At 47.3% G+C, this 25,177-nt stretch overlaps 1 protein-coding gene across 1 annotated transcript; it reads left to right on the forward strand.

Annotated features, from left to right (window-relative positions):
- Window positions 1-17,578: 17,578 nt before the first annotated feature.
- On the forward strand, window positions 17,579-20,101 carry CRYAA (crystallin alpha A). Its single transcript, XM_064703172.1, has 3 exons — window positions 17,579-17,790; window positions 18,758-18,880; window positions 19,892-20,101. The coding sequence occupies exons 1-3, from the start codon at window positions 17,602-17,604 to the stop codon at window positions 20,099-20,101; spliced, it is 522 nt and encodes a 173-aa protein (XP_064559242.1). The 5' UTR covers window positions 17,579-17,601.
- Window positions 20,102-25,177: the final 5,076 nt, after the last annotated feature.

Genomic DNA, 25,177 nt, shown 5'->3' on the forward strand with positions numbered 1-25,177 from the left:
GGCAAACGTGCACGTGGGGCTGTGTTTGTGGCCTTGGTTACCACAGGTGAGGATTTACACCTGCAAAAGTGATGGCAGTGGAAACCAGGCTCTGAGGGGCAGCCTGAGGTGAAGCCTGAGCCCAAACTCTCATTTCTCCCCTGCCAGCATCACCCCTCAGAGCCAGGTAAGTGCTGATGAGCTGAGCTGAAGCCAGGCTCTGCTCTCTGCACCTTGGAAAATTTTATGAGAAATCAAGCTGCTAATTTTCAAAGCAAAGAGCTCTAATCCTGTGAAATTATTATTTCCAATTATGCCTTGCAGGATGCCTGGTGCAGATCTTTTAGTCAGCCCTGTGAAAGCACAGGCATCAGAGCTGCTGCCTCTGACACAGCCCCTGAGCTGTGGTGCCTCGTGTGAATTCTTCCCATTGTTGTTTTAGCTCTTAATTTCAGGGCAGTCACTGCAGCAACAAACTTTGCTGCCACCTGACTAAGGAAGCAATGAGGTTGAGGAAGAAGAAAAAAAAATTAAAAATAAAAAAAATAAAGGTCAGTGTTGTTGCTAAGCTGTATGCTCTTAAAGCATTTCCCAGCAGCTTAGCAAGAAGTAAATGTTCACAACACCCAGCAGAACTGTGTTTTTGCAGAGCAGAGCCCAAGATCAATAGTATTTACAGCACTGGTTTTAGCACTGAGAAGCAGCTCTAGCTGAAGAAACACCAGCTCAGGAAGTAACACTTGGGGTGTGAATGTGTTACAGGAAACCCACGCAGCTCTGCACGGCCGCTGAAATGTCCTTTGGGTGTTGAAATGTCCTTTGGGTCCTGGGAAGGATCTGCTCTACTCTGGATTAGCAGAAGACAAAGGGAGGTTCCCAGGAGCCCACCTGTGAGGTTAAATTTCAGAGCAGAGCAATACTGAATGCTGCAGTAATACTAGACAGCAGTTTCCCCACAGGATTAAAATCTGTTTGAAACAACCACAAGCAAGAGCACTGGTTTCTGTTAACTTTGCTGGTATGAGGGAGCTGGAAGGTGGCAGTATCACAAAGAAGGAGCCTGAACTGTACTAGAAGGCAGCTGAAGGCACAGCTGGCATGAGGCTACTCAGCCATTTAGCCCAAATTAAAGTCTCCCTGTGCATTCATTGATGCTGCTGCTGCTGCAAGGTTTTTCCCACTGCACCTGGAGCAGCTTTCCTGCAGCCCTGGGCTCAGGTGTGCACTGCTGATTTCAGTTCTCTGGCCCATTTTGCCTCTGGTTGTGGTGAACAGCCAAAACCCTCCCCATGGACCTTGTGCAGGAGCCCAGGGATGCTGACTCCGGGCTGGCAGCTGCCAAGGGCCCTGGGGTCCCTCCCCTCAGCTCCCCCCAGCTCCCAGACTGCAGAGACCCTCTGGGCTGATCCCAGAGAGATCCCAAAGGGAGGCCAGCATCATTCAGGAGACTTCAGAACCATGCTGCTGCAATCTCAGTGAGCTGATCTCACAGGTCCCAGTGAGTTTTCCAGGTCTCATCTAACCCAAAAAGGGCCTGAATTTTATTTCATTACTGTCCTTAACAAAAGAAGAGATGAAAGTGCTAAAGATGGAGTTAGACTGGAGGGAGCCTGCAGCAAGGGGCTCGCAGGATCCACTGATTCCTTGCCTCTGCTTGGGGCTGACACACCTCTAGGGAAGAGGCTGTTAACCAGAGGCTGAAAGTGGCTGTCTGCACCCTCACCTGACACCAAATATTAGATTTTATTTAAAAAATGAATCAGTTGTTGGCCTAAGAAGTGCATGCATTAACTACGGTTTTGGAAAGCCTAGTGTAAAAGAAGTTCTTTTGAAGGAAATGGTGTCTGTGGTGTGTAAGGAGGTTGTTCACCAGCCTGAAGTGGATCTGAACACAGCCAGGGAGTCGTGGGCAGTGGCTCCATGTCCAGCTGCAGGCCGGGATGAGGGGTGTCCCTCAGGGCTCTTGCATGGCTTCCCCATTGGCACAGAGAGTGGATCCAGCCCACCCTCAGCACATTGGCAGGGGATGGGAAACTGAGAGGGGCAGGTGACACTATGGAAGGATGGGACCATGCAGAGGGACCTGAGCAAGCTTGGGAACTGAAAGCACAAGAACCTCACAAGGTTCAACAAGGCCAAGTGCAGGGTGCTTTACCTGGGTCAGGGCAGTCCCAGACACAAGCACAGACTGGAAGAAGAATTTACTGAGAGCAGCCCTGGAGAAGGACTTGGGGACGCTGCTGGACATGAGTTAGCCATGTGCATTGGCAGCTCTGAAACTCCCCATGCTGCAAAACAAGGGGGTGTCCAGCAGGCCAAGGGAGGTGATTGTCTCACTCCACTCTGCCCTCACAAGACTCCCCCCTGCAGTGCTGGATCCAAATTTGGGATCCTCGGCAAAAGAAAGTCCCATTGGAGCAGGTCCAGAGGAGGCCACAAAGACGATGCAGGGAATGGAGCACCTTTGCTGTAGATTCAGCCTGAGAGAGCTGGAGTTGTTCAACCTGGAGAAGGTTCTGGGGAGACCTTGTTGTGGCCTTTCAGTATTTAAAGTGGGTTCAAAAAAAGGAGGGAGTCTGATTTTGTATAAGAGCAGACAGTGATAGGACAAGGAGGATTGGTTTTAAACTAAAAGAGGAGAGATTTAGATTAGATACTGGGAAGAAATTCTTTATATGAGGGTGGTGAGGCCCTGGCACAGGTTACCCAGAGAAGCTGTGGCCGTCCCATTCTTGGAAGTGTTCAAGGCCAAGTGTTCAGGCTGGATGAGGCTTTGAGCAAACTGGTCCAGTGGAAGGTGTCTCTGCCTACAGCAGGGAGTTGGAGCAAAATGATCTTGAAGGTGTTTTCCAACCTAGACCTTTCTATAATTCTGTGAATGTGGGAATTACCTCCACAAGGTGAAGAGGGATTCCTGGGCTACCTCTGTGACAGTCATTAAACCCAACCACTTCCACATCTGCAGTGGCAGAGCAGCAGCACATGCCCATCCCAACCCTTTTCCACACAGGCTCTGTGCCTTTGTCTCTCTCAACAAATGGGAGCTGCAGTGAGCACCCTAAGGCAAGATCCACGGCTCTTTAGTCACTCTGCCAATGCCTACAAAACAGCCTTCTTGTTTAATTCCCCTTTATAAACTGCTTTCCTAAGCAGCTCTCTTCACTGGAATGTCATGAGAATTTTGCTGTGTTTCTAGACTAGAAGTGGTCCTAAAATCATGGCTGCAAAAAACGTCCTGTTAGCAGAGCTTGGGTGTTGAGCAAGTATATCAGTGCAGGCTCACCTAAAACTGCTGTCTAATTACACATTCCACTAAATAGCTGGATTAAAAAGGTCCAATCCTACAGGCTGTCATTGCTCACTCTGTTTTGATGTGGTATGTGAAAAGGGCATATTACATGGCTCTACACAGATATATTACTGTATGTGTTATGTTGTATTGATTAGTAGTGCTGTATTAACTTTTTAGAAGTATCGTAAATGTAGTTTTGTCGTTAAAATGTAACTTTTGTAGTTAAAATAGGAACTATGTATGTGGGATATTTTTTGTAAGAAATGAATGAGGTACTCACACCAGACAGCAGCCACAGGACACCTAAATCTTTCAGAGAAAGAGAATTTATTGCTCCATTATCAGAAGAAATGAAGTTCTTCCTGCCATGCTCAGCCATGAAGATGCCACTAGGATTCAGAGGAAGAAGCTCACGCTGACCAGACAGAATCCTGTGTTTGAATGGAATTTATGCATCATGGATGAGGTGTATCAATATGCAACAAGCTATTGTTTTTAAGGGTTAATCCTCTGTTAACGTGTGTCCTTTTTTGGGCTTATTTTGCCCAGAAAGGGGTACCCGGACTGTCCGTAACTCTTTGTTTTTATTGTCTCATATTGTCTTAATCCAAATTGTCCAAATTATTATTACTCTAATTGTATTACTATTTTTATAACCATTTTATTACCATTAAACATATAAAAAATTTAAAAACAAGTGATTGGTGTTTTTCACCGGTAGATGATGTGTGCTCCTGAGCACTCCTACATCCAGGTAAAGGTCAGGAAAGAAAAACTTGCTGCTGTGTTCATTTTTCCTGGTGATTCCCCATCTCTGGTCCATCCCTGTGGCCATCTGCAGCACAGATCCAGCTGTGAGGGGGCTGTGTGTGTCACTTTTGGGCAAGCTGAGCACTTGGTGCAAGGGTCAGAGCATGTGGGAGTACAAGAGGCTCCCTGGCCGTGGGTGCAGCAGCCTGAGGAGGGCTCAGGCTGGACTTTTCAGCTCTGGAATCTGTGCAATGATTTTTAGGCTGAGGGTCACATAACAAGGCTTTGCTCTGGAGCTAGCTGAACTTCCCGTTGCACTTGGAAGGGTTTAGGGAATGAGCTCAGGCTGAGAAGTCATCCTGCATGGGCACGTTAAAGACAGTGCTGACCTCCAAAGGGTGCTGCTCTGGGAGATGAGCTAAAGAGGTGTGAAACAAGGCAGCAGCACGGTGAAACCTCAGCTCTTTCCTTTGCACCTCCTTTTCTTTGGTTGATAATGTGATTTCCCCACCTCTTGACTATTTGCACCAGGTATTAGAAGAATATGGCCCATTTCTTGGGGGCTGCTTGGGAAAATCTTATTGTCTATGGACCAGAATGGGCTGGGAGATGAACACTTTGAAAATCTGATGTGATTTAAGGGTGAGAATAAGGCATCTACATTTGTCCATTATGTAGGGAATAAGAGACAGCTAACAGAGCAAGTCGCTGGGATGGATGACATTCCTGATTAATTCAGGTCTTCTTGTCAGTTTGGGTGTTGGTGCTTTTCAGAGGTTTGGAAAAGCTTTTTGCAGTGCCTGGGAATGGCAGCAATGACCCCTTAGCACCCCTTCCAGAGCTGGGCAGATTTGCAGACCCTGGAGCACATTTTGCCTGAGTGCTTTGTAAAGGAAAAGCCAACTCTGCAGTGTGGCAACCTCTGGGAATTGATGTTAAATGGATGTAGAGCATATTGTGATCTCAGGGCTGCACATTGCGTCTGATGTGCTGTGAACACACTGGAAAATCTGCCAGCACTACAGTTTCTGGGGATAAAAAGCCCTTGCCAGCCACTGTGAGCCATGGAGCAGCCACGTCCAAACCCTTGGAATAACATTCACTGGAGAAGGGCAACGTCCCTTCTGCTTGGTGTTGTCAGGAAAATTAATCCACAAACACCAGAGGTTTATGTCCAAAAAGGAGACAGAGGTGTCCTTTTACTTTATTCGAATTAAGGGAGAGGCCATGGGGCATTCCCCTGGGATCTCTCAAATTTTTGGAGGACACAGACTCCTTTTTATCCCAATTTCCCGGCTGTATTTCCCTTCTCTCTTTCCCCATTGGCTGAGGTACTTGAGAGGCATGGACTGCCCAGAATGCCTGATACCAGAGATTGCCCTCTAATGTATAACCCTCCTTTGGAATTTTTAATTCTTATGGAAATTAGGGTTTTTTCTTCCCCATTGTTTCTTTCACCTTTCAATATCCAGTTTCATTTATCAGCAAACATAAAGTTTATTCGTAAAAGCAAAGATCTTCTTCCATTCATCAATCAGTGGAACCCTTCCCATTGTTTCTTTTATCTCCCAGTGCTGGTTTTATCTACCAGCAGACCCACAGCTTGTTTGTAAAGACAAAATCTATCATTCCTCTCAGTGTGAAGGCATTTATCACAGTCCTTACAAGAGCTGCTCTTCTACTTACATGGCCTGGAATTCTCAGGTTCTGGGAATCCCAGAAGGACAGATGCAGTTTTTGGGAAGATTGTCCTCATTTTCTTAAAGACACATGCCAATCTTTATTGATGATTTATTGATCACAGCAGGTATTCTCTTGGCTGATTTTTTATTTCTTCAACACAAGTGGATTTTTCTTTGAAGGCTGAGATAACCCATCCCCCTGGATCAGGGCTTGCAAATAAAGCATCACAGCTGCAGCAGTGCACAGTGGCTGAAGGACTGGGTCATTCACAGTTGCAGCCTCTTGAAACTCTTGTCTTCAGAAAAAACAGAACCCCCCAAATTCCAGAAGAAGGTGGTGCTTGAGAGGAGAAACATTGCCCAAGGACTGGCTAGGTTTAGTGACTGGAAGAACAGGAGGAAGGGTGCTGTGTGCCAGGGTGAGTTGTGAGACTCAGGAATACTTTTCCCATAGGAAAAGTCCCTTTGCCCTCTGTGGATGCTTTCTTTACACACATTTTGAGTGGGGCCAGTACTACAGCCAGTGTGGTCATGCCTGAATCCCCTTTTCCCCTTTCCAGGCTAATCAGCACCAAAGTGTGAATGTCTCCTTGCAAGTAAGGGTAAGCACCTGGGAAGCAGTGCCTACCCTTGAGAGGAGCAGGGCTGATGGAGCCCCCAGGACCACATTTTGTTGGGGTCATAGGGATGATTTAATGTCATGATTTAATGTCATGATTTAAATCATCCATAGGAATGATTTAATGTCTGCCCTCCTTCTCTTATCCCTCCTGTGCTTCTGGGGCAGGAGCCAGCTTCCTGTCCCCAACACAGGCTGGGACAGGAAGGGGATGGGCACAACAGGGTCACAAAAGCAGTGAAATCTTCATGCCCTTCAGAGAATGGTGGTGTGCTTTTAACTGGATTGGGAAGAGCAGGCAGCTCTTGAGAAACACCAACTCTTTTCGGAACCCTGGAACAGGTCTGTAAAGCAACACAGACCCAGAGGAAGGCTGAACAGCACTGACAGGATTTAATCACTCCACAGCACAGAAATGCACAGGTTTCCTGGCTAATATAAAACTGGAAAGTCAGAGTGAGAGCAGGACAAGGCTTTGGAGGTAGAAAGGAAGGTTGAACACACTCAATCAGTGGCAAAACAGTGGATATCACTGAAGGAGAGTTACCTCAGATCTCTCTGTGTGGCTGCAGAACATTCCTCCTGCTGTGCTCTAGGTGGAGAAAGAGCACCAAGCCTTGGGCAGCAACTGGAGTTTCATTTGCTCATCTGCCTGAAAGCAGTGAGAAGGCTCCAGAACCATTCTCCTCCATCCACAGCTGATCACAAAGTGCATTATTTAAACCTCTCTGACTGAGAGCACCCTCTTTGGGTCACTGAAAAGCCCCTCTGTGATCTACAGGTCACTGTGTCAGCCTAAGGAGTGAGAAAAGTTATTCAAATGCTTTTATGTTTGCACACTGAGAGTTTAGATTAGGGACCTTGCATTTAAAAATTATTGTTCTGAATTTCCCTCTGTTATTGCACCCACAGCTGCAACTCCCCTCCACTGCACCACTTTTCCCAGAACTAACATACAAATTCTTTTATTTCTTTTGCTCAGCAGCTGCAGCAGGGATTTTTCTGTTTGCTTGTTTTCCCTCACTATATTTGGCCCCCCAGCTATGACCTTTTGGCAAAATGCATACAACATCTGGGAAGGAAAAAAAAAAGAAAGAAAGTGAAAAGAGGGGTTGTTTCAGACTGCAGATGCTGTGACAATCTTTATCATTTAACCTTAATTATACACAGCAGAGCCATGGCCATTGGTGTAGCATCAGCAGCAGCAGTGATCCCATCTGCTGTGCCTGAGCACAGCACTGTGCTGTGGGTTAAAGTCTGGGGAATTCTTGGGACTTCTACTGCTCAGAGTGACCCCAAGATATGTCAGAAAGTCTCTTTTCCCAGCCTGGCAGTCGAAGAAGGAGTCAGACTCTTCTATTCTAGTTCTCACGGTTGTTTATTGTTCCTTATCTATAATATTCTTTCTTCTGTCCAGCCAAGGTCCGTTCAGCAGGACAGTTCCAGGCACTCTGCCTGCCCCCAGGGCAGTGTTATCTTTTTATACCAAAAACTACGTGTACAATGTTTACAATTCCTTTCCAATACCTATCACCTATGTTAGACAGTGAGTTTCTACCTTAAACCAGTCCAAAAGTGCCAACATCACAGCAGAAGATGAAGGCCAAGAAGAAGAAGGGGAAAGGCTGGACATGCCCAGATTCTTCATCTTGCCTCTTGAACCTCCATTCTAAAAACCCCAAAAATCTATTTTTCAGCCCGTCACAAATTCACTAGTATTCTACTTCAACTTTCTTGACTTATAATTCTTCATATAAAGGTGGTAATTTGCTCTATGGGTCAAAATCAAAGTTACAGGTGTCTTGGGCTGTGTGCCAAGGTCTCTGAGCCCCCCGGGCAGGGGCTTGAACTATCCAAGACAGCCAGAGAGATGTCTTGGCTTCTGACAGGGAATGTGATGCTCTCCAGTTTGATTGTCCCATAGTCTGCAGCTCCTCCCCCAGAGTGTGCTTCTGTCTGGCCCATATAGTGGATATTTTCACCCCTAATGAAGGGGAGAGAAATGATGCATCTGACTCCATCTTATCAGAAGGCTAATTAATTACTTTACTATACTATATGATTCTATATTATATTGCACTATATTACATTACATCTGAACTGAATCTGCCAAGCACTCAACTGCATAGAATCTCGTGACTGTCACCCAACAGTCGTGTGTCCCCCCCCCCCACACACACACACACTGGGCCCTGATAGGCCAAGGAAACAAAACACCATCACTCTGGGTAAACAATCTCCATATTGCATTCTGCTTTTGCACAAACACAGACGCAGCAAATTATAAGAATTGTTTTTCCTTTCTCTGAGGTTCGGAGAACGTGAATCTCAGAAATATTCTCGGGAAGGTGTGCCTTGCTTTTCTCTGTGAAGAGAAATGTGGGTGCATGTTGGGACCCAGGACATTCCTCTGGCTGCTCTGGAGGACTTGAGACCCTGGCAAGGGGGCTCAGAGACCTTGGCATGGAGTCAAACACACCTGTGACTTTGATTTTAACCCATGGAAACAATTACCAACTTTGTGTGAAGATTTACAAGCCACAAGAGTTTGAATAGAATGATAGTTAATTTGTCACAGGGTGAAAATGTAGAATTTTTGGGTTTTTAGGATGGGGGTTCAAGAGGCAAGATGGAGAAATCTGGACATGTTCTGTCCTTCTCCTTCTTCTTCTTGTCCTCCATCTTCTGCTGTGATGGTGGCATTGGTTTAGAGTATAGACAGACTGTCTAACAAAGGTATTGGGAAATGACTGTAAATAAAGTACACATAATTTGTAGTATCAAGTTAGCAGCATGCCAAGGGCTGTCGCTGTGCCACAACCTGACCTGCTGAACAGATCTCAGCAGGTCAGAAGAAAGAATATATTAGATAAGAGAAAATAAACAACCTTGAAAAGCAGAGCTGAGGAATCTCAACTTCTTCTTCGGTCGCGGGGCTGGAAAAAAAAGACTCTTTAATACCTCGGGAGCCATTCCAGCAACACAAAACCCGAGAGCCACAGGCCTGTGTGCTCTGTTTGCCTCACAAGCTCTGAAAGAGACGTCAGGGAGGATTTTGTGGCTCTGCTGTGACTCTGGGGACGCAGAGCAGCCCTGGAGCTGGGGTGAGCACGGCAGAGGAGCCCTGCTGGCTCAGGCTGGGTCTGTCAGTGACGCACGGAGCCGGGCTCAGCGCTGCGCTCCCGCTCTGCCGCGCTAATCCTTCCTCCGGTAACCCCCAGCACCTCCCGCTAATGCTCATCCTCACATCAGTGCACACAAATCCAGCAAGAGGATTTGGGAGCAGCTTAGACAAATGGTTCATTAGGGTCTTTTCTCTGCCAAGGGATGTTTTTTTTTTTTTTTTCTTTCTGAGGTTCCCATCACTGAGCTAGTGTAAAAATAAATTCTCCAAGTCACCAGACAGCTGCCACCCTAACAGACTTGTCTGGCATCCAGGCGTGAGGGACAGGGATCATTATCCCATCAAGAGATGGCTATTTTGCTCTCTGCTGGATGGGCAGAGTGGGTCCCTTTGAGCCAGATAAAAGCTGTGATTATTTTGTGTTTCTCTTCAGCATGGGCAGATTTGCAGATCCTGTGCTGCTGCTCAGGTATTTCGGAACCTGGTAGAGGTTCATAGATTCACTCCTGTGAAGAGTCCTGCTCCCTGGAGCAGTCTTTGGCTGTTCAATCACTGTAGGTTTTCTGGTTTAACTTTAAATAACCCAATCATACAGGTAGCCTGTGTGCACACAGAATCTGGTGGAGAATTGAGTTGGTTTCAGTGTCTGTGGTACCAGCAGGTGTCTCAACACCTCCCACTCCCCAGCCTGAGTCAGTAACAAGCCTTGCCAGTCCAAACCCCCTTCATCAGTGCCCCTCTTAGATCTGATACTGCCTTCCTGCCCTGTCCACCATCTCTGCAAGGCACTCTGCACTGACCAACAGCTCAATTCCCAGTCCCCCATTGCACCTGAGCACTAAACAACTCCTGCAGCATCACCTGCAATCAGGCAGCTTGTGGAGCTTTCCTGGGTGGCTCAATGATTCATGCAATGATGTATGCATTCAGTGGTTAGAGCTTCCCCTCCAACCCTGCTCAGAGAGAGGCAGACTCAAACCAGGACTGGGTTGTTACTGCACCATCACCAAGTGGCTGCAGGGTTTGCAGAATGCCTTGTCCTGACCAGACCACTCTCTTTCCATGATATCTTCTCTTCCAGGTCTTCTTTCCTCCAGACCTCCTCCTCCTGCCTCTCCTTTGCCACTACATCACCACCACTTCCCCCACACCAGCAGATAAAGCCACTTTTCCTTCTGGCTACTCACTCTTCTTGCTGGCTACCCACTCCTCCCTGTATTCCATACTTTCCCAGTGCAAAGGCTGGGTATCAATCTTTGGAGAAGAAAATATCAAACCTTTGGAGAAGAAAATATCAAACCTTTGGAGAAGAAAATTCTATATGATCACCCTGCAGTGGGCTCTGTAGGATGATCTGCTCAGTGCAGGAATGCTCATATGGACTCTGAAGAAATAACCCACATGTAAACAGTCAAGAACACTGGAAGAAAAAAGAAAATTACTCTATGGATTCAAAGTTATGGCAAGTTGTGATTTATCTTTGGAGAGGTCTCTATCTAAAGAGGTATTTTTTTTTTTTTTTGAGGTTCACACCAAACCAAGAATGGACATAATTTCTCATTTCTTCTGAAAAAATAGCCAGATTTTAATTCCTCAAGGTGTTGCCTCATTTGCCATAATTATTTGTTTTAGACAAGTAAACATCACGTCACAAACAACCATATGCCCTCAAACTCTCTGATCTGAAAATAAAAATGGGTCTAATTTCAGAGCCAAGGGAATATTTTATACAAGGGGCCATGGAAAGCTCAGGGAGATGAGATCTGGTTGCAAGGCAGGGGAACCCAGCAGCAAGCTCTGTGAAGTTGCAAGCCAGATAATTTTATTTAAAGAAAGGACCAGGGGAGTGGAAAGGGCTGAAATTGTACCTCTGCCAAGTCATTTTACAGGATGATACTCACCTGAGATCTACAGATGGGGAGAAGCATCACTGCTAAGCAGCTGTGAACTTCCAGACCTGCTCCTGTCCCTGTTCTCCTGCTCTCTGGGCGTGTGTGAGATGCTCTGTCCACATCTCCCACCCTCTGGGAGCTGCTGCAGGCTGGGAAGCAAAGAGCATCCCTCATTCCCTATGCAAATCCATTGATGAAAACATAAAATGCATTGTGCCGCTAAAACTTGCTGAGCTTGTTTGACTAAGTGCCAAGGATTAGCAGCACGTAAATTCACCATTGATTTGACAACAATGATATTATGTGCCCTAAACACTGATGGGATTTGTTCAGTGTTTAGGATGTGGGCTCTGATGTGGAAAAAAGGGATTGCTAGTAATTTTTTAAGCCTCTTTGGCTGCACCAAGGCAGACTGTTGATATTATATAAATTCTTTAGATAAAATAAATATCAGTCTTAGGATAAGTAGAGTGGATGTTTAACTTTTCCAGCATACAGCTGAATTGTAAAGCTGACTGTGGATTGCTGTGAACTGTAAAATGAAAACTGCCCCACGCCTCTAAAAAGGGCAAAAAGGAGATGTTGCAGTAGAAAAAGAATCACAAAGGGCAGCAATAAAACAGATGATTATGCCTTAAAAGTGGTGGGGTGAAGATTTCTTTGTCAGTAGAAAACCAAAAATGTCCCCTCCACGACTTGTCCCCGCTGTGATTGTTCCCTCCCTGGCTCTGGTGTTCAGCAGCTTTGTCCCTTTTCTTGGAACAAAAGCCATGTCAGCATGAGTGGGGACCACCTGGGACAAACCTGGGGGTACAGGGCTGACCATTCCTTAGGCAGGAGCTGCAGAGGTGAGGGAAGGGAGGGTTGTGGTGGTTTGCACCAGGACAAGCTTGGCCAACTGTCTGGAGGGCAGGGGCTGCTCACCTGTTCCCAGCTGGGCAGCTCAGGGCTGTTTGAGAGGCACAGGAATTTGCAGGGATCTCAGGGATATGCTGGTCTTACAGAGAGACAAGCATATTCCTGAGAGCCCTGCAAATCCCTGCAAAAAAGCAAGCCCAGTTTGGTGGTGGTTTTTTGGGTTTTTGTTTTTTTCAAAGGTGCTCAGCATGTAGTGACCCACTAACCGGCTTCTTTTTTGTTGTGAACTATTCCCCAAGAGTTGTTTTCAAGTGGTCTTTGCTTTTAATAAGAATCACTGATTAATCTAATTAAAAAAAAAATAGTGCCTGCCATTTCTCATGCCAGGCCTGCAGCCCCAACCCCAGGTAAGCATGGTGTAAACTGCACTGATAACGTGGCCTCCCTTCCTCCCATCCCTTATAAACCTCAACAAGATGTCACCAGCATCCAGAACTCATCAGGATCACTGCTGACCTGCTTTCCATGGTGTCTGGTGGGGAGAGAAATGAGTCTCACTGCTGTTATAATCACCTGCTCCTTCCTCCATCAGCATCCCAGGTCCACCGTGGTGGAAAGTTTTGAAGCTCCTGGCCATGAGGAACAGGAAATGAGTCTTATTAAAACAGGACTTTTCCCTTAAAAAGAAAGAAAAAATTGCTCTGTGGTCATTTCTAGGAAAAGCTTTTAGTAAGTGCTTAGCAGCCAAAACTGATAACCAGGAGTGAGCCTGCCCTTTGTGCTTGACTGCTTGCATTCTGACTTCTATGACTTCATACTGACTTCTTGCATCCTTTCCAAAGCTTGATCTATGCAAGATTAAGAAAAACATGGTCTTTTCTTTCTTTTCCCCACTCAGCAGCTTTCTTACATACGTTAAGTGGTATTTTCCACAGCAGCAAGAGTGGCAAGAAGAAAACTTGCAAAAAAAAAATCACATTATTATTTACTGTAGCTTCATGTCCCTCTCATGATCTTGTTTTTGTAACTCAGAGATTTCTATGAAGTGGAAACAGTCTGACTGGCATGCTGCAACAATTTTATCATTAAATATTGCCAGAGATTGCTCAATCCCTTATATCATGACTAAAAAGCTGACATCTAAACACAGAGGACCTTTTAGATGAATATAGTTGTATTTTGGGGGTAGATATGTGTATTTGAAAGAAAAAACACTGGGATGCATTCCTGTTTTCCATTAGAACTATCTCATGGAAGGAGATTGCATCCTCTGCAGGGTGACAGAGTGTGGTATTTGCTGGGTCTCCAGGATGAAGGAAAATTGAGAATCTGACTCCCTGTTCTCAGAAGGCTAATTTATTATCTTATGTACTTATATTATATTAAAGAATGCTATACTGAAACTACACTAAAGAACAGAGAAAGGATACAGACAGAAGGCTTAACAAGATACTAACTAAAAACTTGTGACTGACTCCTCAGACACAGCTGGAGGTGATTAGTCATAAAGTTAAAACAATTCACATGAAACCAATCAAACAATCACCTGTTGGATCAACAATCTCCAACCACATTCCAAAGCAGCAAACACAGGAGAAGCAATCAGATAATTATTGTTTTCATTTTTCTCTGAGGCTTCTCAGCTTCCCAGGAGAAACAATCCTGGTGAAGGATTTTTCAGAAAATTTGACAGTGACAACAGGGTACACCTGACTTGAGCAGAAGTGCAGATCAGAGCAGGGTCTGTCTTTCTTGGCTCTCCTGGGGCTGCAGCAAAGCAGATGGGAACAGGAACCTCCCTTCTGTCAGCACTTCAGAATCTCCTACAAACCCTCCCCAGTCACTACAACTGACCAGTGTCAGCTGCACTTCAAAATTTGCTTTTTTCTTCACCCTGGGCTTGCACAGAGCTTGGCAAGGGGGTTGGAGACAGCCCTGGGCTCATCTGGAAATGGGGAGGTGGGAGTCAGTCATGGAGACAAACTGGGAGCAGCTAAACACAAGCAAGGGCTGGGATTGCTGATGGCAGCTTTACTCCGGAACATGGTCTGGGATTTCTTCAGTTTATCCTTTACTAAATGTCTCACTCCCATGCTGGCAATTACACATCATGGTTTAGGAAGGGATTATTTCAAAGGTAAGCTGGACAGCAGAACATTCTGGAGGAATTCCTCAGTTTGACTCATGTTCTAAACTTGCAATGAATATTTGGGGAAAAACTGCCTTTGATGCATTGCTCTGGGATGTGCTCATGACCATATGCATTAATTTTCTTCCATTCAATTTCTGGCAACAAATCTCACTGCTGTTGCTCAGCAGGTGATAATGATGCTCAAATGTTGCGTGTCTTGTGAGGTCTGGGCTGCTGAACTGATGCAAAATGATCATTTTCTCTTCTCATACCAAATTCCCACTGGATGGGATTCATCTCAGCAGCTTTGCTTGTGCAGAAGGAGATTAGAATTAGAATTAGAATTGCCTCCTCAGCTCCCTCCTGAGACACAGACACTGCTAAAGGGGTCTCATTCCACCTTTCTGCTCACCCACATGATGATGTGATCTGGAGGCATCTGTCCCCCCAGGCAGCATGGACAACTCATCTGAACAGGACACAGAAGCTTTAGACCATTGCAAGTCACATGTGATGCATCTCAGGAGATTGGTCTTTTCCCCAGAGACACACAGGCAGTGTGAAGTCTGCATCAGAAAAAAAACTGTAAGTGGTATTTACATTTCAGGGAAATATTTTTGCCCACAAAGGACAAAAATGTCTGCCTAAGACATATGGATATGATTAATTCTAGGGAAAGCCATGAAAATGTAGGTCCAGAAGAAAATAAAGACATAAAACCACAAAGTTGGCTGATGCTTTTCAATTATTTGAGTGTGTGGTAATATACATAAATTCAGATAAAATTCACTTGAAGACATATTTCTCATTTTTCTCTCACAAGTCAATTCCTTTCATCTCTCTGAACATACAGAGGGCTCTGGTTCCCTGTATATTGCCCACTGGCACAGGGTGCCCCGAGAAGCTGTGGCTGCCCCATCCCTGGAAGTGTTCAAGGCCTGGTTGGATTTGGCTTAAAGCAGCCTGGGCTCCCTCCTTCCTCCTGGCCTCAATAATCCAGGGAATAATCTGGGGGACACTCTGGAGGTCAGAGCTCAAGGGTTTGGCAGTTTTGTGAGGACTGAAGGATGCCCAGAGAGGATCCTGCCATTGTGTGCATTGCTCCCTGTGCTCCCACCATAACCCCTGATTTGGGAAACACAGAGAGGATGTTCCCAACACCCTTTAGGGATGGCATTCACACCTCACCCCTCACCTGGGCCCAAATGGTCTGTCAGACCCCCAAATCTCATTTTCTGTGTGAGCACAGTTCCCACAGTTCCTCTACCAGCCAAATAAATAACTCGCTTTGTGTGTTCTAGTGAGTGCTTTGGGATTTGAACTTGTTCCTGTGTCTCTCCTCTCATTTTTCCTCTTACCCTGCACATCAGGTGATGGATTCTACATCAGGTCACTGCTGCCAGCTGGATAAATACAGGTTAGCAGGTCTCTGGAACTGGCTGGCTGACGAGAGATTTTTTTTTTCCACTGCCAGGACAAATCTCACAGAGTTCTTGAAGAAAAAAGTCTTGGTAGTGCTTCATGACTCGTTTGCTTCCCCTTAATTCCTCTAACAAAATGACAAATTTGGTACAATGGGAATAAATGAGGGGTTAGGTCTCTCTTGTGGTTTCCCCCTCCATGGCTTGAGGAGTGACTGATCTGTTTTTAACACTTGATTTTAGAAAATCCTTCATGCCTGAGAGCCAAGGCCAGACCATGGGACCTTTTCTTGCTAGAGCCACGTAAGGTGGAACCTAAGCTCTTGTCTGTCTTCTTAGCAGCCTTTACTGTGGTTTTGCTTTTCATGAAGGAAAGTCTCTGTAACAGGATCTTCTGGCTCCTACAATTCCTCCAAGGTCAAGGATTTTCCAAGACCACACAGTGCCTGGATGCCAGGTGATTCCCAACTGGATATCACTCAGTGCTAGAAAAGCCTCAGTGCTTTTCTCAGTTCAGCTCCTCTGGCCTGGAATGATCTGGTTTCTCCCAAAGAAGAGGACAAGATCTCAACCACCCTTAGTTTCTGTAGTCCCTGACAATGTGAGAGGATGATTCAGCCCCTTGTATCTGGAGTGCCTTTTGGAAGCGCCCTTTCCTCTTTTTCTTTTGTTCTCTGCTGGCTGTAAAAGGTGCACAAGACTCCCAGCATGGGTGTTTCTGCTTCTCAGAGGCTCCTGGAACACAACCCCTGCATCTCTGGATGTGATGGAAATGGGTTTTCAGCTGTGGCCACAGGCTGTGAGCCCTGCTGTGGAGCTGGGCAGCCTGGCTGCCCTTTCAGAGCCCAGCCACCTCAGCTCTCTGGCAGAGCCTGCGGCTCCGGCGGCGGGCATGGTGCCCATTGCCCGGCAGCCCAGGGTGCCAGCTGACCCCTTAAAGGAGGCTTTTAGGGAAACAGAAATGAAAAACAGCTGTAACCAGAAATGCATGTTAAGCAGGATCTGTGCTGTGACACCATGAGATAAATGGATCTCCCACATCACTCCTAAATCAAAACAAGGACACTCTCAAGAGCAGCTTTGGGACCGATGTTACGGTGGGAGACCAAGCTTATTTTTCTTTCTTTCTTTAGCAACAGTATTTTTTTGTTGAAAGTTTTTGTTTTTTCAGACAAAAAATGATGCTCTGCATCATTTGTTAGCCCTGCTTCCCTGCCAGTCCTGCCATGATCCCTGTGCCAGGAGCGTCAGGCCCCTCTTGAGTGGCAGAGGCACTTTGTAGTGAGTTACAAAAAAGTTTCCTCTTCTTCAACCTGAAACCGACCCTTTTTCCTTGCTTGGAGGAAAGCTGTTGCATTTATTTGGAAGAAATATTGAGTTTCTGCTTCGAGGAGGGGCAGAAAAGAAGCAAATTAATGAAACCCAGGGTCAGGTTACGAAGACCATGGAGCAGATCTCTTTCAGAAGCATCTTTGAGTTGCCCACCGGGGTGTCCTGCTCAGCCTGCTTGATTCCACAGGGGACGTGCCAGCACCCCTGGGCACCCTGTGCCTCGCAGCCTGCTGCCTGGCATCATCCCTCCAGGACATCTGGCACCGATTCCAACCAGACTGTCATTTCCAGGTCAGTCTCCGCATTTCTGCTGACCACGTTGCCTCCATCATGAGATCATGTCTTTCCAGAGGAATCCTGCTAATGCCTTCATTCTGCCAGGCCGGTATATATAGGGGCAGCTTCCCTGGGGCTGCACTCCAGCCAAGGCATCGCCGTCTCCCCAGCAGCGGCGCTGCCCCTTCTGCTCTCCCCTTGCAGCCACAGGTCTCAGCAGCAGCAGCAGCAGCAGCAGCAGCAGCATGGACATTACCATCCAGCACCCCTGGTTCAAGCGTGCTCTGGGACCCCTCATTCCAAGCCGTTTGTTTGACCAGTTTTTTGGAGAGGGTCTCCTCGAGTATGACCTCCTGCCTCTGTTCTCGTCCACTATCAGCCCCTACTACAGGCAGTCCCTCTTCCGCAGCGTGCTGGAGTCGGGCATTTCAGAGGTAAGGGCCCTTTGATTTCTTCTCCTTTCCTTCCTCTCCCTCCTTGTGCCTCCAACTGCTCCTCTCCACCCACATCTCACATTTCCTGGACAAGGAAGAACCCAAAGCCACTGCCAGGCACAGCCCACCCACCCCTTCTTGGGCACAAAGGGGAGCCCTCACTGGGGACAAAGCTTCCCTTTGAGAAACAGGAACCATTCTGGCTCCTTTTGAGGGTTGTTTCCAACACAAAAAGGCTGGTTTTGTTCCTCTGTGCCCACCACCTGTGTAGTGAAGAAGAGCAAGGTTGCTGCCAGAATTAGTGCCTGTGAGGGCAGCTCGCCTTGGGAGAGGACCCTGGCAAGTGGGAGTTTTCTCCACCTTGGGAGCTTGGTGGTTTTGCAATCTCTCACTGAAGGACCCCAGAGCAATTTTCTGTAGGAGAATGTGTAGCTATGGGGTCTGTGATCTGAAATTCAGGTACAGGTGCTTTCTGTAGCCTTCTCTTACTGCTTTCCTCCCAGAGCTACGACCACAACGAAACCATAAATCACTGAAAGGACAAAACACGTGCTCCCAGAGAGTCTTACACTGGTTTCCATCCCTTCTCTGTGCCTGGCCCATCTGGCAGGCCACTAAGTGCTAAAGGGTCCCCTTTTAGTGCAAGAATAGCAGCAAGGATAATAACACCTCTCCCCAGAGCAGTAGCCAAGGTGCAGACACCAACCATGGCCTCCTGGTGACCCTGACACCAACCATGGCCTCCTGGTGACCCTGACACCTCCCACAGCCTCCCAGTGACCCTGACACCTCCCACGCCCTCTCACTCTCCCTGGGTCCCCACAATGGGAAGAAGACCCTGCTGAGGCCCAGAGTCACAGAAGGAAAAGTGCCAGAGCACCCCTTTTTTGTACTTTGACCTGTGGTGATGTTGGCAGTGCCCCACAGCCAGAGCTGGGGCCTCACTGTGTGACAATGCTCGTTTCAGGTGAGGTCTGATCGGGACAAGTTCACAATCATGCTGGATGTAAAACACTTCTCTCCCGAAGACTTGAGCGTGAAGATTATTGACGACTTTGTGGAAATCCATGGCAAGCACAGTGAAAGGCAGGTAAGTGGAAGTGATGGTGATGATGGAGCAGCTGGAGAGTCCAGCTCTGTTTTCCTTCTTTCCAACAGTTCTCAGCTGAAGGAAAAAAAAAATGACTATATCAGAAGAAGGAGTTAATTATGAATTGTCATTATTGGCATGGGCTGTTTCCATAGAGCCCCCACCTGATATCTGAAAATAACAAGCTAATCCACCCCTCTTTTGTTTATTTTCAATCATCATCTTCCATAACCATCAGATGACCATGTCCATTGTTCACTAATAACACTGAGCCAGACACAGAACATCATCTGGCACTACTGAAGCATGGCTGAGTTTTCATAAGCCAGAATCCTTAGTGAAAACAGAGTTTTTATATGCCAGTCTGGGAGAGAAAAGCAAGAGCAAACAAAACAAAAGAAAACCAACCAAGTGCCTCAGGCTTGGAAACTTTTAACATGGATGTCATGGAAATATCTGTGGGGGTCGAAAAGTGAATTATACCAGCAGGGGTTTAATTTTCTCATACACATTTTTGGCTAGACAAGGCTCTAGCCTGGAAACAGTATGTATTTTTAAATATAGTTATTATTCTCATGGCCAACTTTAAAAAAATAATTGCGACTTCTCATTCTTTTGGCCAAAAAAAGAAGGGGGCCAGGATTGTGTACTTTGGCTGACACAGCATTGCAGCCTGATAAATAAATGCATGGCTGCACACGTCTGCCTTGCCTTTACCTTCCCAGGCCTCCAGACTTTGTCTCCAAGCGTCCTTTGAAATCAGAAGCCCAAATCAAATCCCAGCCTGGGATCAAACCTATGGCCAAAATCACTCCCTGCTGCTGTGCTCAGCTCTTGCAGCTTCACAGGTGTCAGGGGGGACAAACCTGTGAAGTTAAGCCCAGCAGAGGCATGCCCAGCAGTCCTGGCAGTGCAGTGTCACAATAAGCCAGGGTGATTGTGGGAGATGGACAAAGGGAGGCAGGGGGAGTTTCTGACACGCCTTCCCCCCCTTTCCCCACTGCCTCTCAGGATGACCATGGCTACATCTCCCGGGAATTCCACCGCCGGTACCGCCTGCCCGCCAACGTGGACCAGGCTGCCATCACCTGCTCGCTGTCCAACGATGGCATGCTGACCTTCTCGGGCCCCAAGGTCCCCTCCAACATGGACGCCAGCCACAGCGAGAGGCCCATCCCCGTGTCCCGGGAGGAGAAGCCCAGCTCGGCGCCCTCCTCCTGAGCCCGGCGGCGCTGGGCCGGCTGCCACCACCTGCAGGTCCCGCTCCCAGAGCCTTGGCGTAGATATCAGTGAATGTCTAGAGGGGTTTCTTCTCTTGATTCCTCCCCCACTTTGTTTCCTCCTTTTTTTTGTTTTCTTCTTTTTTGTTTTCCCCCTCTTCCCTCGGATGGAACGGGGGGCTGGGTGAGCGGCTGGTGGACTTGGAAGCTTAAACCTGGTGGGGATGGCATGGATGGCAGTGCTGCCATGCTGCTGTACTTGCTGAAAGGGTCTTTGTCTGGTGCTGTATCCCATTTCCACCATCAGGCAGGAAGGAGTGCACGAGTAACACTGGCTGCTGGTGCACCAAGCCTCGAGGCAAGGCTTGGGACAGGGGAAAAGCCCTGCAGAATTGCTGTACCCCACAACTGGTTACTCTCAAACAGCAACAGAGCCAAGCCCGACACTCAAGGCCCCGAACCTGCCATGAGTTCCTTGCAACTGCAGGAGAAATAATAACAACAATAATAATAATTACCAATAACATCTCACCTTCGGGGGGTTGCAATGTGTATTTTTTTTTCTTTCAGCAAAGTGTTTAAGTGTCTCTGTTCACACCTCTGCCCTGTCATTTCCCTCTGGGACAACTGACAGGAGGACAAGCATGTCTTTCCACCGTCTTTGTAGGCCCTTGGGGGGGAGAGAGGGGGGCTCACCACTGTGCAGAGGCTTCCCATCCCCAGCCAGCTCTCCCCAGCCTGTGTTTGACACGCTGTCTCCCTTGCTCTCCTGTAACTCTAGGGTAGCTCCACCTCTCCCGCTGGTATCTGGCGCTCAACCTGAGAACGTGGTCAGTGGCGGTCAATAAAGTGATATAGGAAACACGCAACCAGCGTTGGGGGTTTCATTTCTTCCTTTGGAAGGCTCCTGAAGGTCACTGTGGTGCCCAGCACCACTTGGAGGATGTGCTTTCCACTGCTGGAAGTACTTTTTGTGAGGATGGCTCACCCTTTCTTTTGTGTTTCTGTTATCCCTCATGCAAACAAAACCAAAAGTGTCGGGACCCAGGACATTTCTCTGGCTGGCCTGGGTGATTCGAGGCCCTGGCAAGGGGGCTGAGAGACCTGGCATGGAGTCAAAGACACCTGTGCCTTTGATTTTATCCCATGGAAACAATTACCAACTTTGTGTGAAGATTTACAAGCCACAAGAGCTTGAGTAGAATGATAGTTAATTTATCACAGGGTGAAAAAGTAGAATTTTGGGGATTTAGAATGGGGGTTCAAGAGGCAAGATGGAGGAATCTGAGTGTGTCCTGTCCTTCTTCTCCTTCTTGTCCTCCATCTTCTGCTGGGATGGTGACACTTCTGGATTGGTTTAGAGTAGAGACTGACTGTCTAACATAGGTGATAGGTATTGGAAAATTATTGTAAATAAAGTACACGTAGTTCTTAGCATAAAAAGTTAACACCACCCCAAAAGGCATGGACTGTGCCACAACGACCTGCTGGACAGATCTCAGCAGGTCAGAGAAAGAATGTAATAGATAGGAGAAATGAACAAACCTCGAAAAGCAGAACCAACGAATCTCAACTTCTTCTGCAGTCGTGGGGCTGGAAAAAAGAGACTTTCCAATACCTCGAGGTCATCTCAACCACAAAAACCCAAGATAAAAGGATCAGAGAAAGAACAATACTCAGCAGCCTGACCACCACACCATTCCTTCAGACCCCTGGGTCAGTACAAACAGCGCTTCAAACCTCATGCCCAATGGTACCACGTGACATTTAATCTGAAATTAATGATTTTTAAAGGTTGTTTGATGGCAGTGCGGGTGGGGTGGAGGTACGAGCTCTCCCTGCAGTTGCCATGCATGAAATTCACAGCTCCAGTGTGTGTGAATACCCAAGAGTAAAGGTTTCAGCACTCATGCTCTGCTCAAACAAGTTTCCACACAGATGGATATCCAGGGTGTTCAGGAAAGGGCCCCACATCCCCATAATTTACCACATAGGTATGATCATCTCAGACAGTTTTTGCTCTGCCAAAAAGCTGAGCAGACCATTCCTCTTTGATGCTGATTAGCTATGGAAAACAGAGGAAATAAATGCAGTTGTTTGTTGCTTTTTTCTTTTTTTCTCACTGTGTGGGCTTGGATATTAATATGAGCCATAAACACAGAAGCTCTGAGACTATTTAAATTTAAAAGCCACTTGCTTCTGCCATATCTAGGCCACAACTCAGGGAGGGCTGGGACTTAAGGAGCAGAGGCATCATCTCTTATCCAGAGAAATTGAATGTGCCCCAGGGCTCATCCCCTAAGTGATCATTACTGGGACCAGCATCACAGCACCTGTTGCAGAGGCTGGGACAAGGCTGCAGGAGGGGGAAAGAGCTGCAGATGCAGGAGAAAGCAAAGGAGGGAGATTTCTGTCTGGTAATTAGAAAGCAATAAATCCCCTCAGCGTCTGACACTCTTTTAAACCAATTTTTTACTGAGATTAATTACTGGGCAATCTCAGAGCTTTCTACCACAAATTGTGCAGCCCCTGTTGTGTTTGCATCTCTGGGGGAAAGGCGTGAATGCGTGCATTTTGGGAAAGGGCAATTCCATTTCAGGGGGGAGCTGTGGCTGCAGGCATGGAAAGGACATTTTAACTGAAGCTGCCTGTTTGCCTGGTGCTAACAGGTCCCCAGCCTCTGCTGCCTTCCCTTCAGATGCATCTTTTGCCAGAGCCTCGGTGCCTCCCTGCCGTTTGCTGACACCTCTCCCCTTCCTGACAGAAACCCAGCAAAGCCAGGAGGAAAAAAATAATAAAATCCCAGACATTTGACCCCCATTCAAACCTCTCAGAGGTGTAAAAATAGGGAAACAGATTCTGAGCGTGATCTGTGTGCAGATGTTACCTGCAGGTGCCTGAGCAGCCGGTGTGTGTCTGTCAGGGCCATGAAATGACATTTGAGCCATTTGTGGCCCCCCTTTTATGCGTGGCTGGCAGAAAGTGAGAGTTTTGATAGGAAATGATGACAGGAAATCAGGGCAAGTTTGAGGCAAGCCAGGAGCCGCACAGGGGGGCAGCAGCTCAGGACCCATGCTGGCCTGACTTTTGGGGACACCACACCATGACTGCCTCCCTGCTCTGAGAAGGGATGATTTTAAAGCCTTTTGCAATCCATAAGCTAATTAAACCCATAAGCAGCTCTGAAAGCCTCTGTGCAAGGGCATTCGGGTGTCTGATGGTGTTTTGTGTGGGATAGGGAATGTGTCCCCAAACCCAGAGCCCCTCTGACCCCAAAAGGCTCATCCACTTGCAGAACAGCTTGAGCACTGCCACTAATGCCTGTGTGTCACTCAAAATATTTCAATTTTTTCACCCAGAAATCTTCCCAGTCACATCTGTCCAGGATACTCCTCCTCTTCTTCCTCTTCTGTGCAAAAATTATTGTTTCTCTTTGCTGAGATTAATTGTCATTTAAAGAAATTATTGTTATTCATAACCTATGGTGGTTTCAGGAAGGAGCTCTTCACCACAAATTTCTTTGCAAATTCACCTGTTAGTAAGGTGTTGATAACACTCTTTAAGGATTAACAAAATTTCTTGGAGGTTTTTTGGTTGTGGATGAATCAATAGTTTTATGGTGGAGGAAAAGACAGCAACAGGGAACTTTCAAAGTGTCTGGTCAGGTTGTAAAGTGTGGCCTTTAACCAGGGCCTTCTACTCAGAGTGACTATTCATCCTTTTTGCAGTGTGTTTTTATTACCTGCCCTCCTTTTCCACCCAGACTGGTAATCTTGTTTCCCCACAGCAAAGCAGAAATGACTTTAGCTTCTCCTCCAGAGGAATTACGAGAGGGCTCTCAGGAGGAGGCAGCAGATGGTGCTGCAGGGACATGCAGCCTCCTCCAAGTAACTCCTCTCATCTCACAGGCTCAGTGGGGTGGCAGTGACCTAGGGGACAGCAGCAGCTTCTGGTGGCACTGCCCTGCCTGGGCAGGGTGCCTCTGCCAGGGTCCTGTTCCTCCAAGAAAAATCCAGGAGCAAGAACTGGCAGGGTCCAACCTGCAGGCCACCAGCCAGGAAGATGTCCCTGAGTATTTGGGGCAGAGCTCCTGGCTTGTCACCCTCCTTGGCAGGGGGATAAAGAGGTTTCTCCTCATGCTGCTTACCCAGAGCTCACCCAGCCCTCTCTGCAAGGGAATGGGCAGTTAAGGGATGCTGCATCTTCCCCAGGCTGATCCTTCAGCTCTGGAATGCTGTCCCCTGGCTCCTGGCAGAGGGACAGCCCTGGAGACAGGCAGGGATTGCCTGGCCAAGCCGTGTCCCCACGGGGTGGCAGCCTTGCCTGTGCTCTGGCACTCCCAAGGGCTCCCTTCTCACCAGGGGTTCAACACCTCCCCAGGGAGATGGGACCCAGGGCACAAGGATCCAACCAGAGTTGCACAACTCTGGCATTTCTTGGTTTCTGACTGATTTACAAGCTAGCTAGTGCTACATAAAAGCTGGTAGTAGCCTGAAAGTTTACCAGCATTTTTCACCCAAAGCAAATCCTGCTGCATGCAATCTCTGCAACCCCTCATCTCCTTGGCATCATCATCATCATCAGGATTTGGGCTCTGCCACACAGGTCTCTAAATATGGAATTAAAATAGCAGTAGCTGCCTCAGTTAGCAGGAAAAAAAAAAAAAGGGGCTCCAAACACGTAAAAAAAACCCCATTATGCTCTCAAAAGAACACTGGGCACATATCTGCAGTTTATTGTAGTGTTGGGCACATAAATCTGGGATGTGCAGCCAGAGGAGACTGTAATGATGTGAAGCCTGCCCTCCCTAACTCAGACTTTGTCCCTCTGGTGTGACCTCTTGTCAGGACTGGCTTGGAAAGCCACCAGCTCACACCAGGGGAGGTGTGTCCCTGCTGTGTCCCTCATTCCCAGCTCCTGATCTGGCTTTTCCCGGGGGAAATGCAGTCAGGGCCCACCCGGAGCCCACAGAGCAGTCAAGGCCCATCCAGAGCCCACAGAGCAGGCCAGAGGCCTGGTTACATGACTGGTGCTTCACTTGCAATTAACTGGCCCTTTTAATGACAAATGTCAGCTT

The sequence above is a fragment of the Zonotrichia leucophrys genome, chromosome 1, assembly GCF_028769735.1.
Source record: "Zonotrichia leucophrys gambelii isolate GWCS_2022_RI chromosome 1, RI_Zleu_2.0, whole genome shotgun sequence".
NCBI lineage: Eukaryota > Metazoa > Chordata > Aves > Passeriformes > Passerellidae > Zonotrichia > Zonotrichia leucophrys.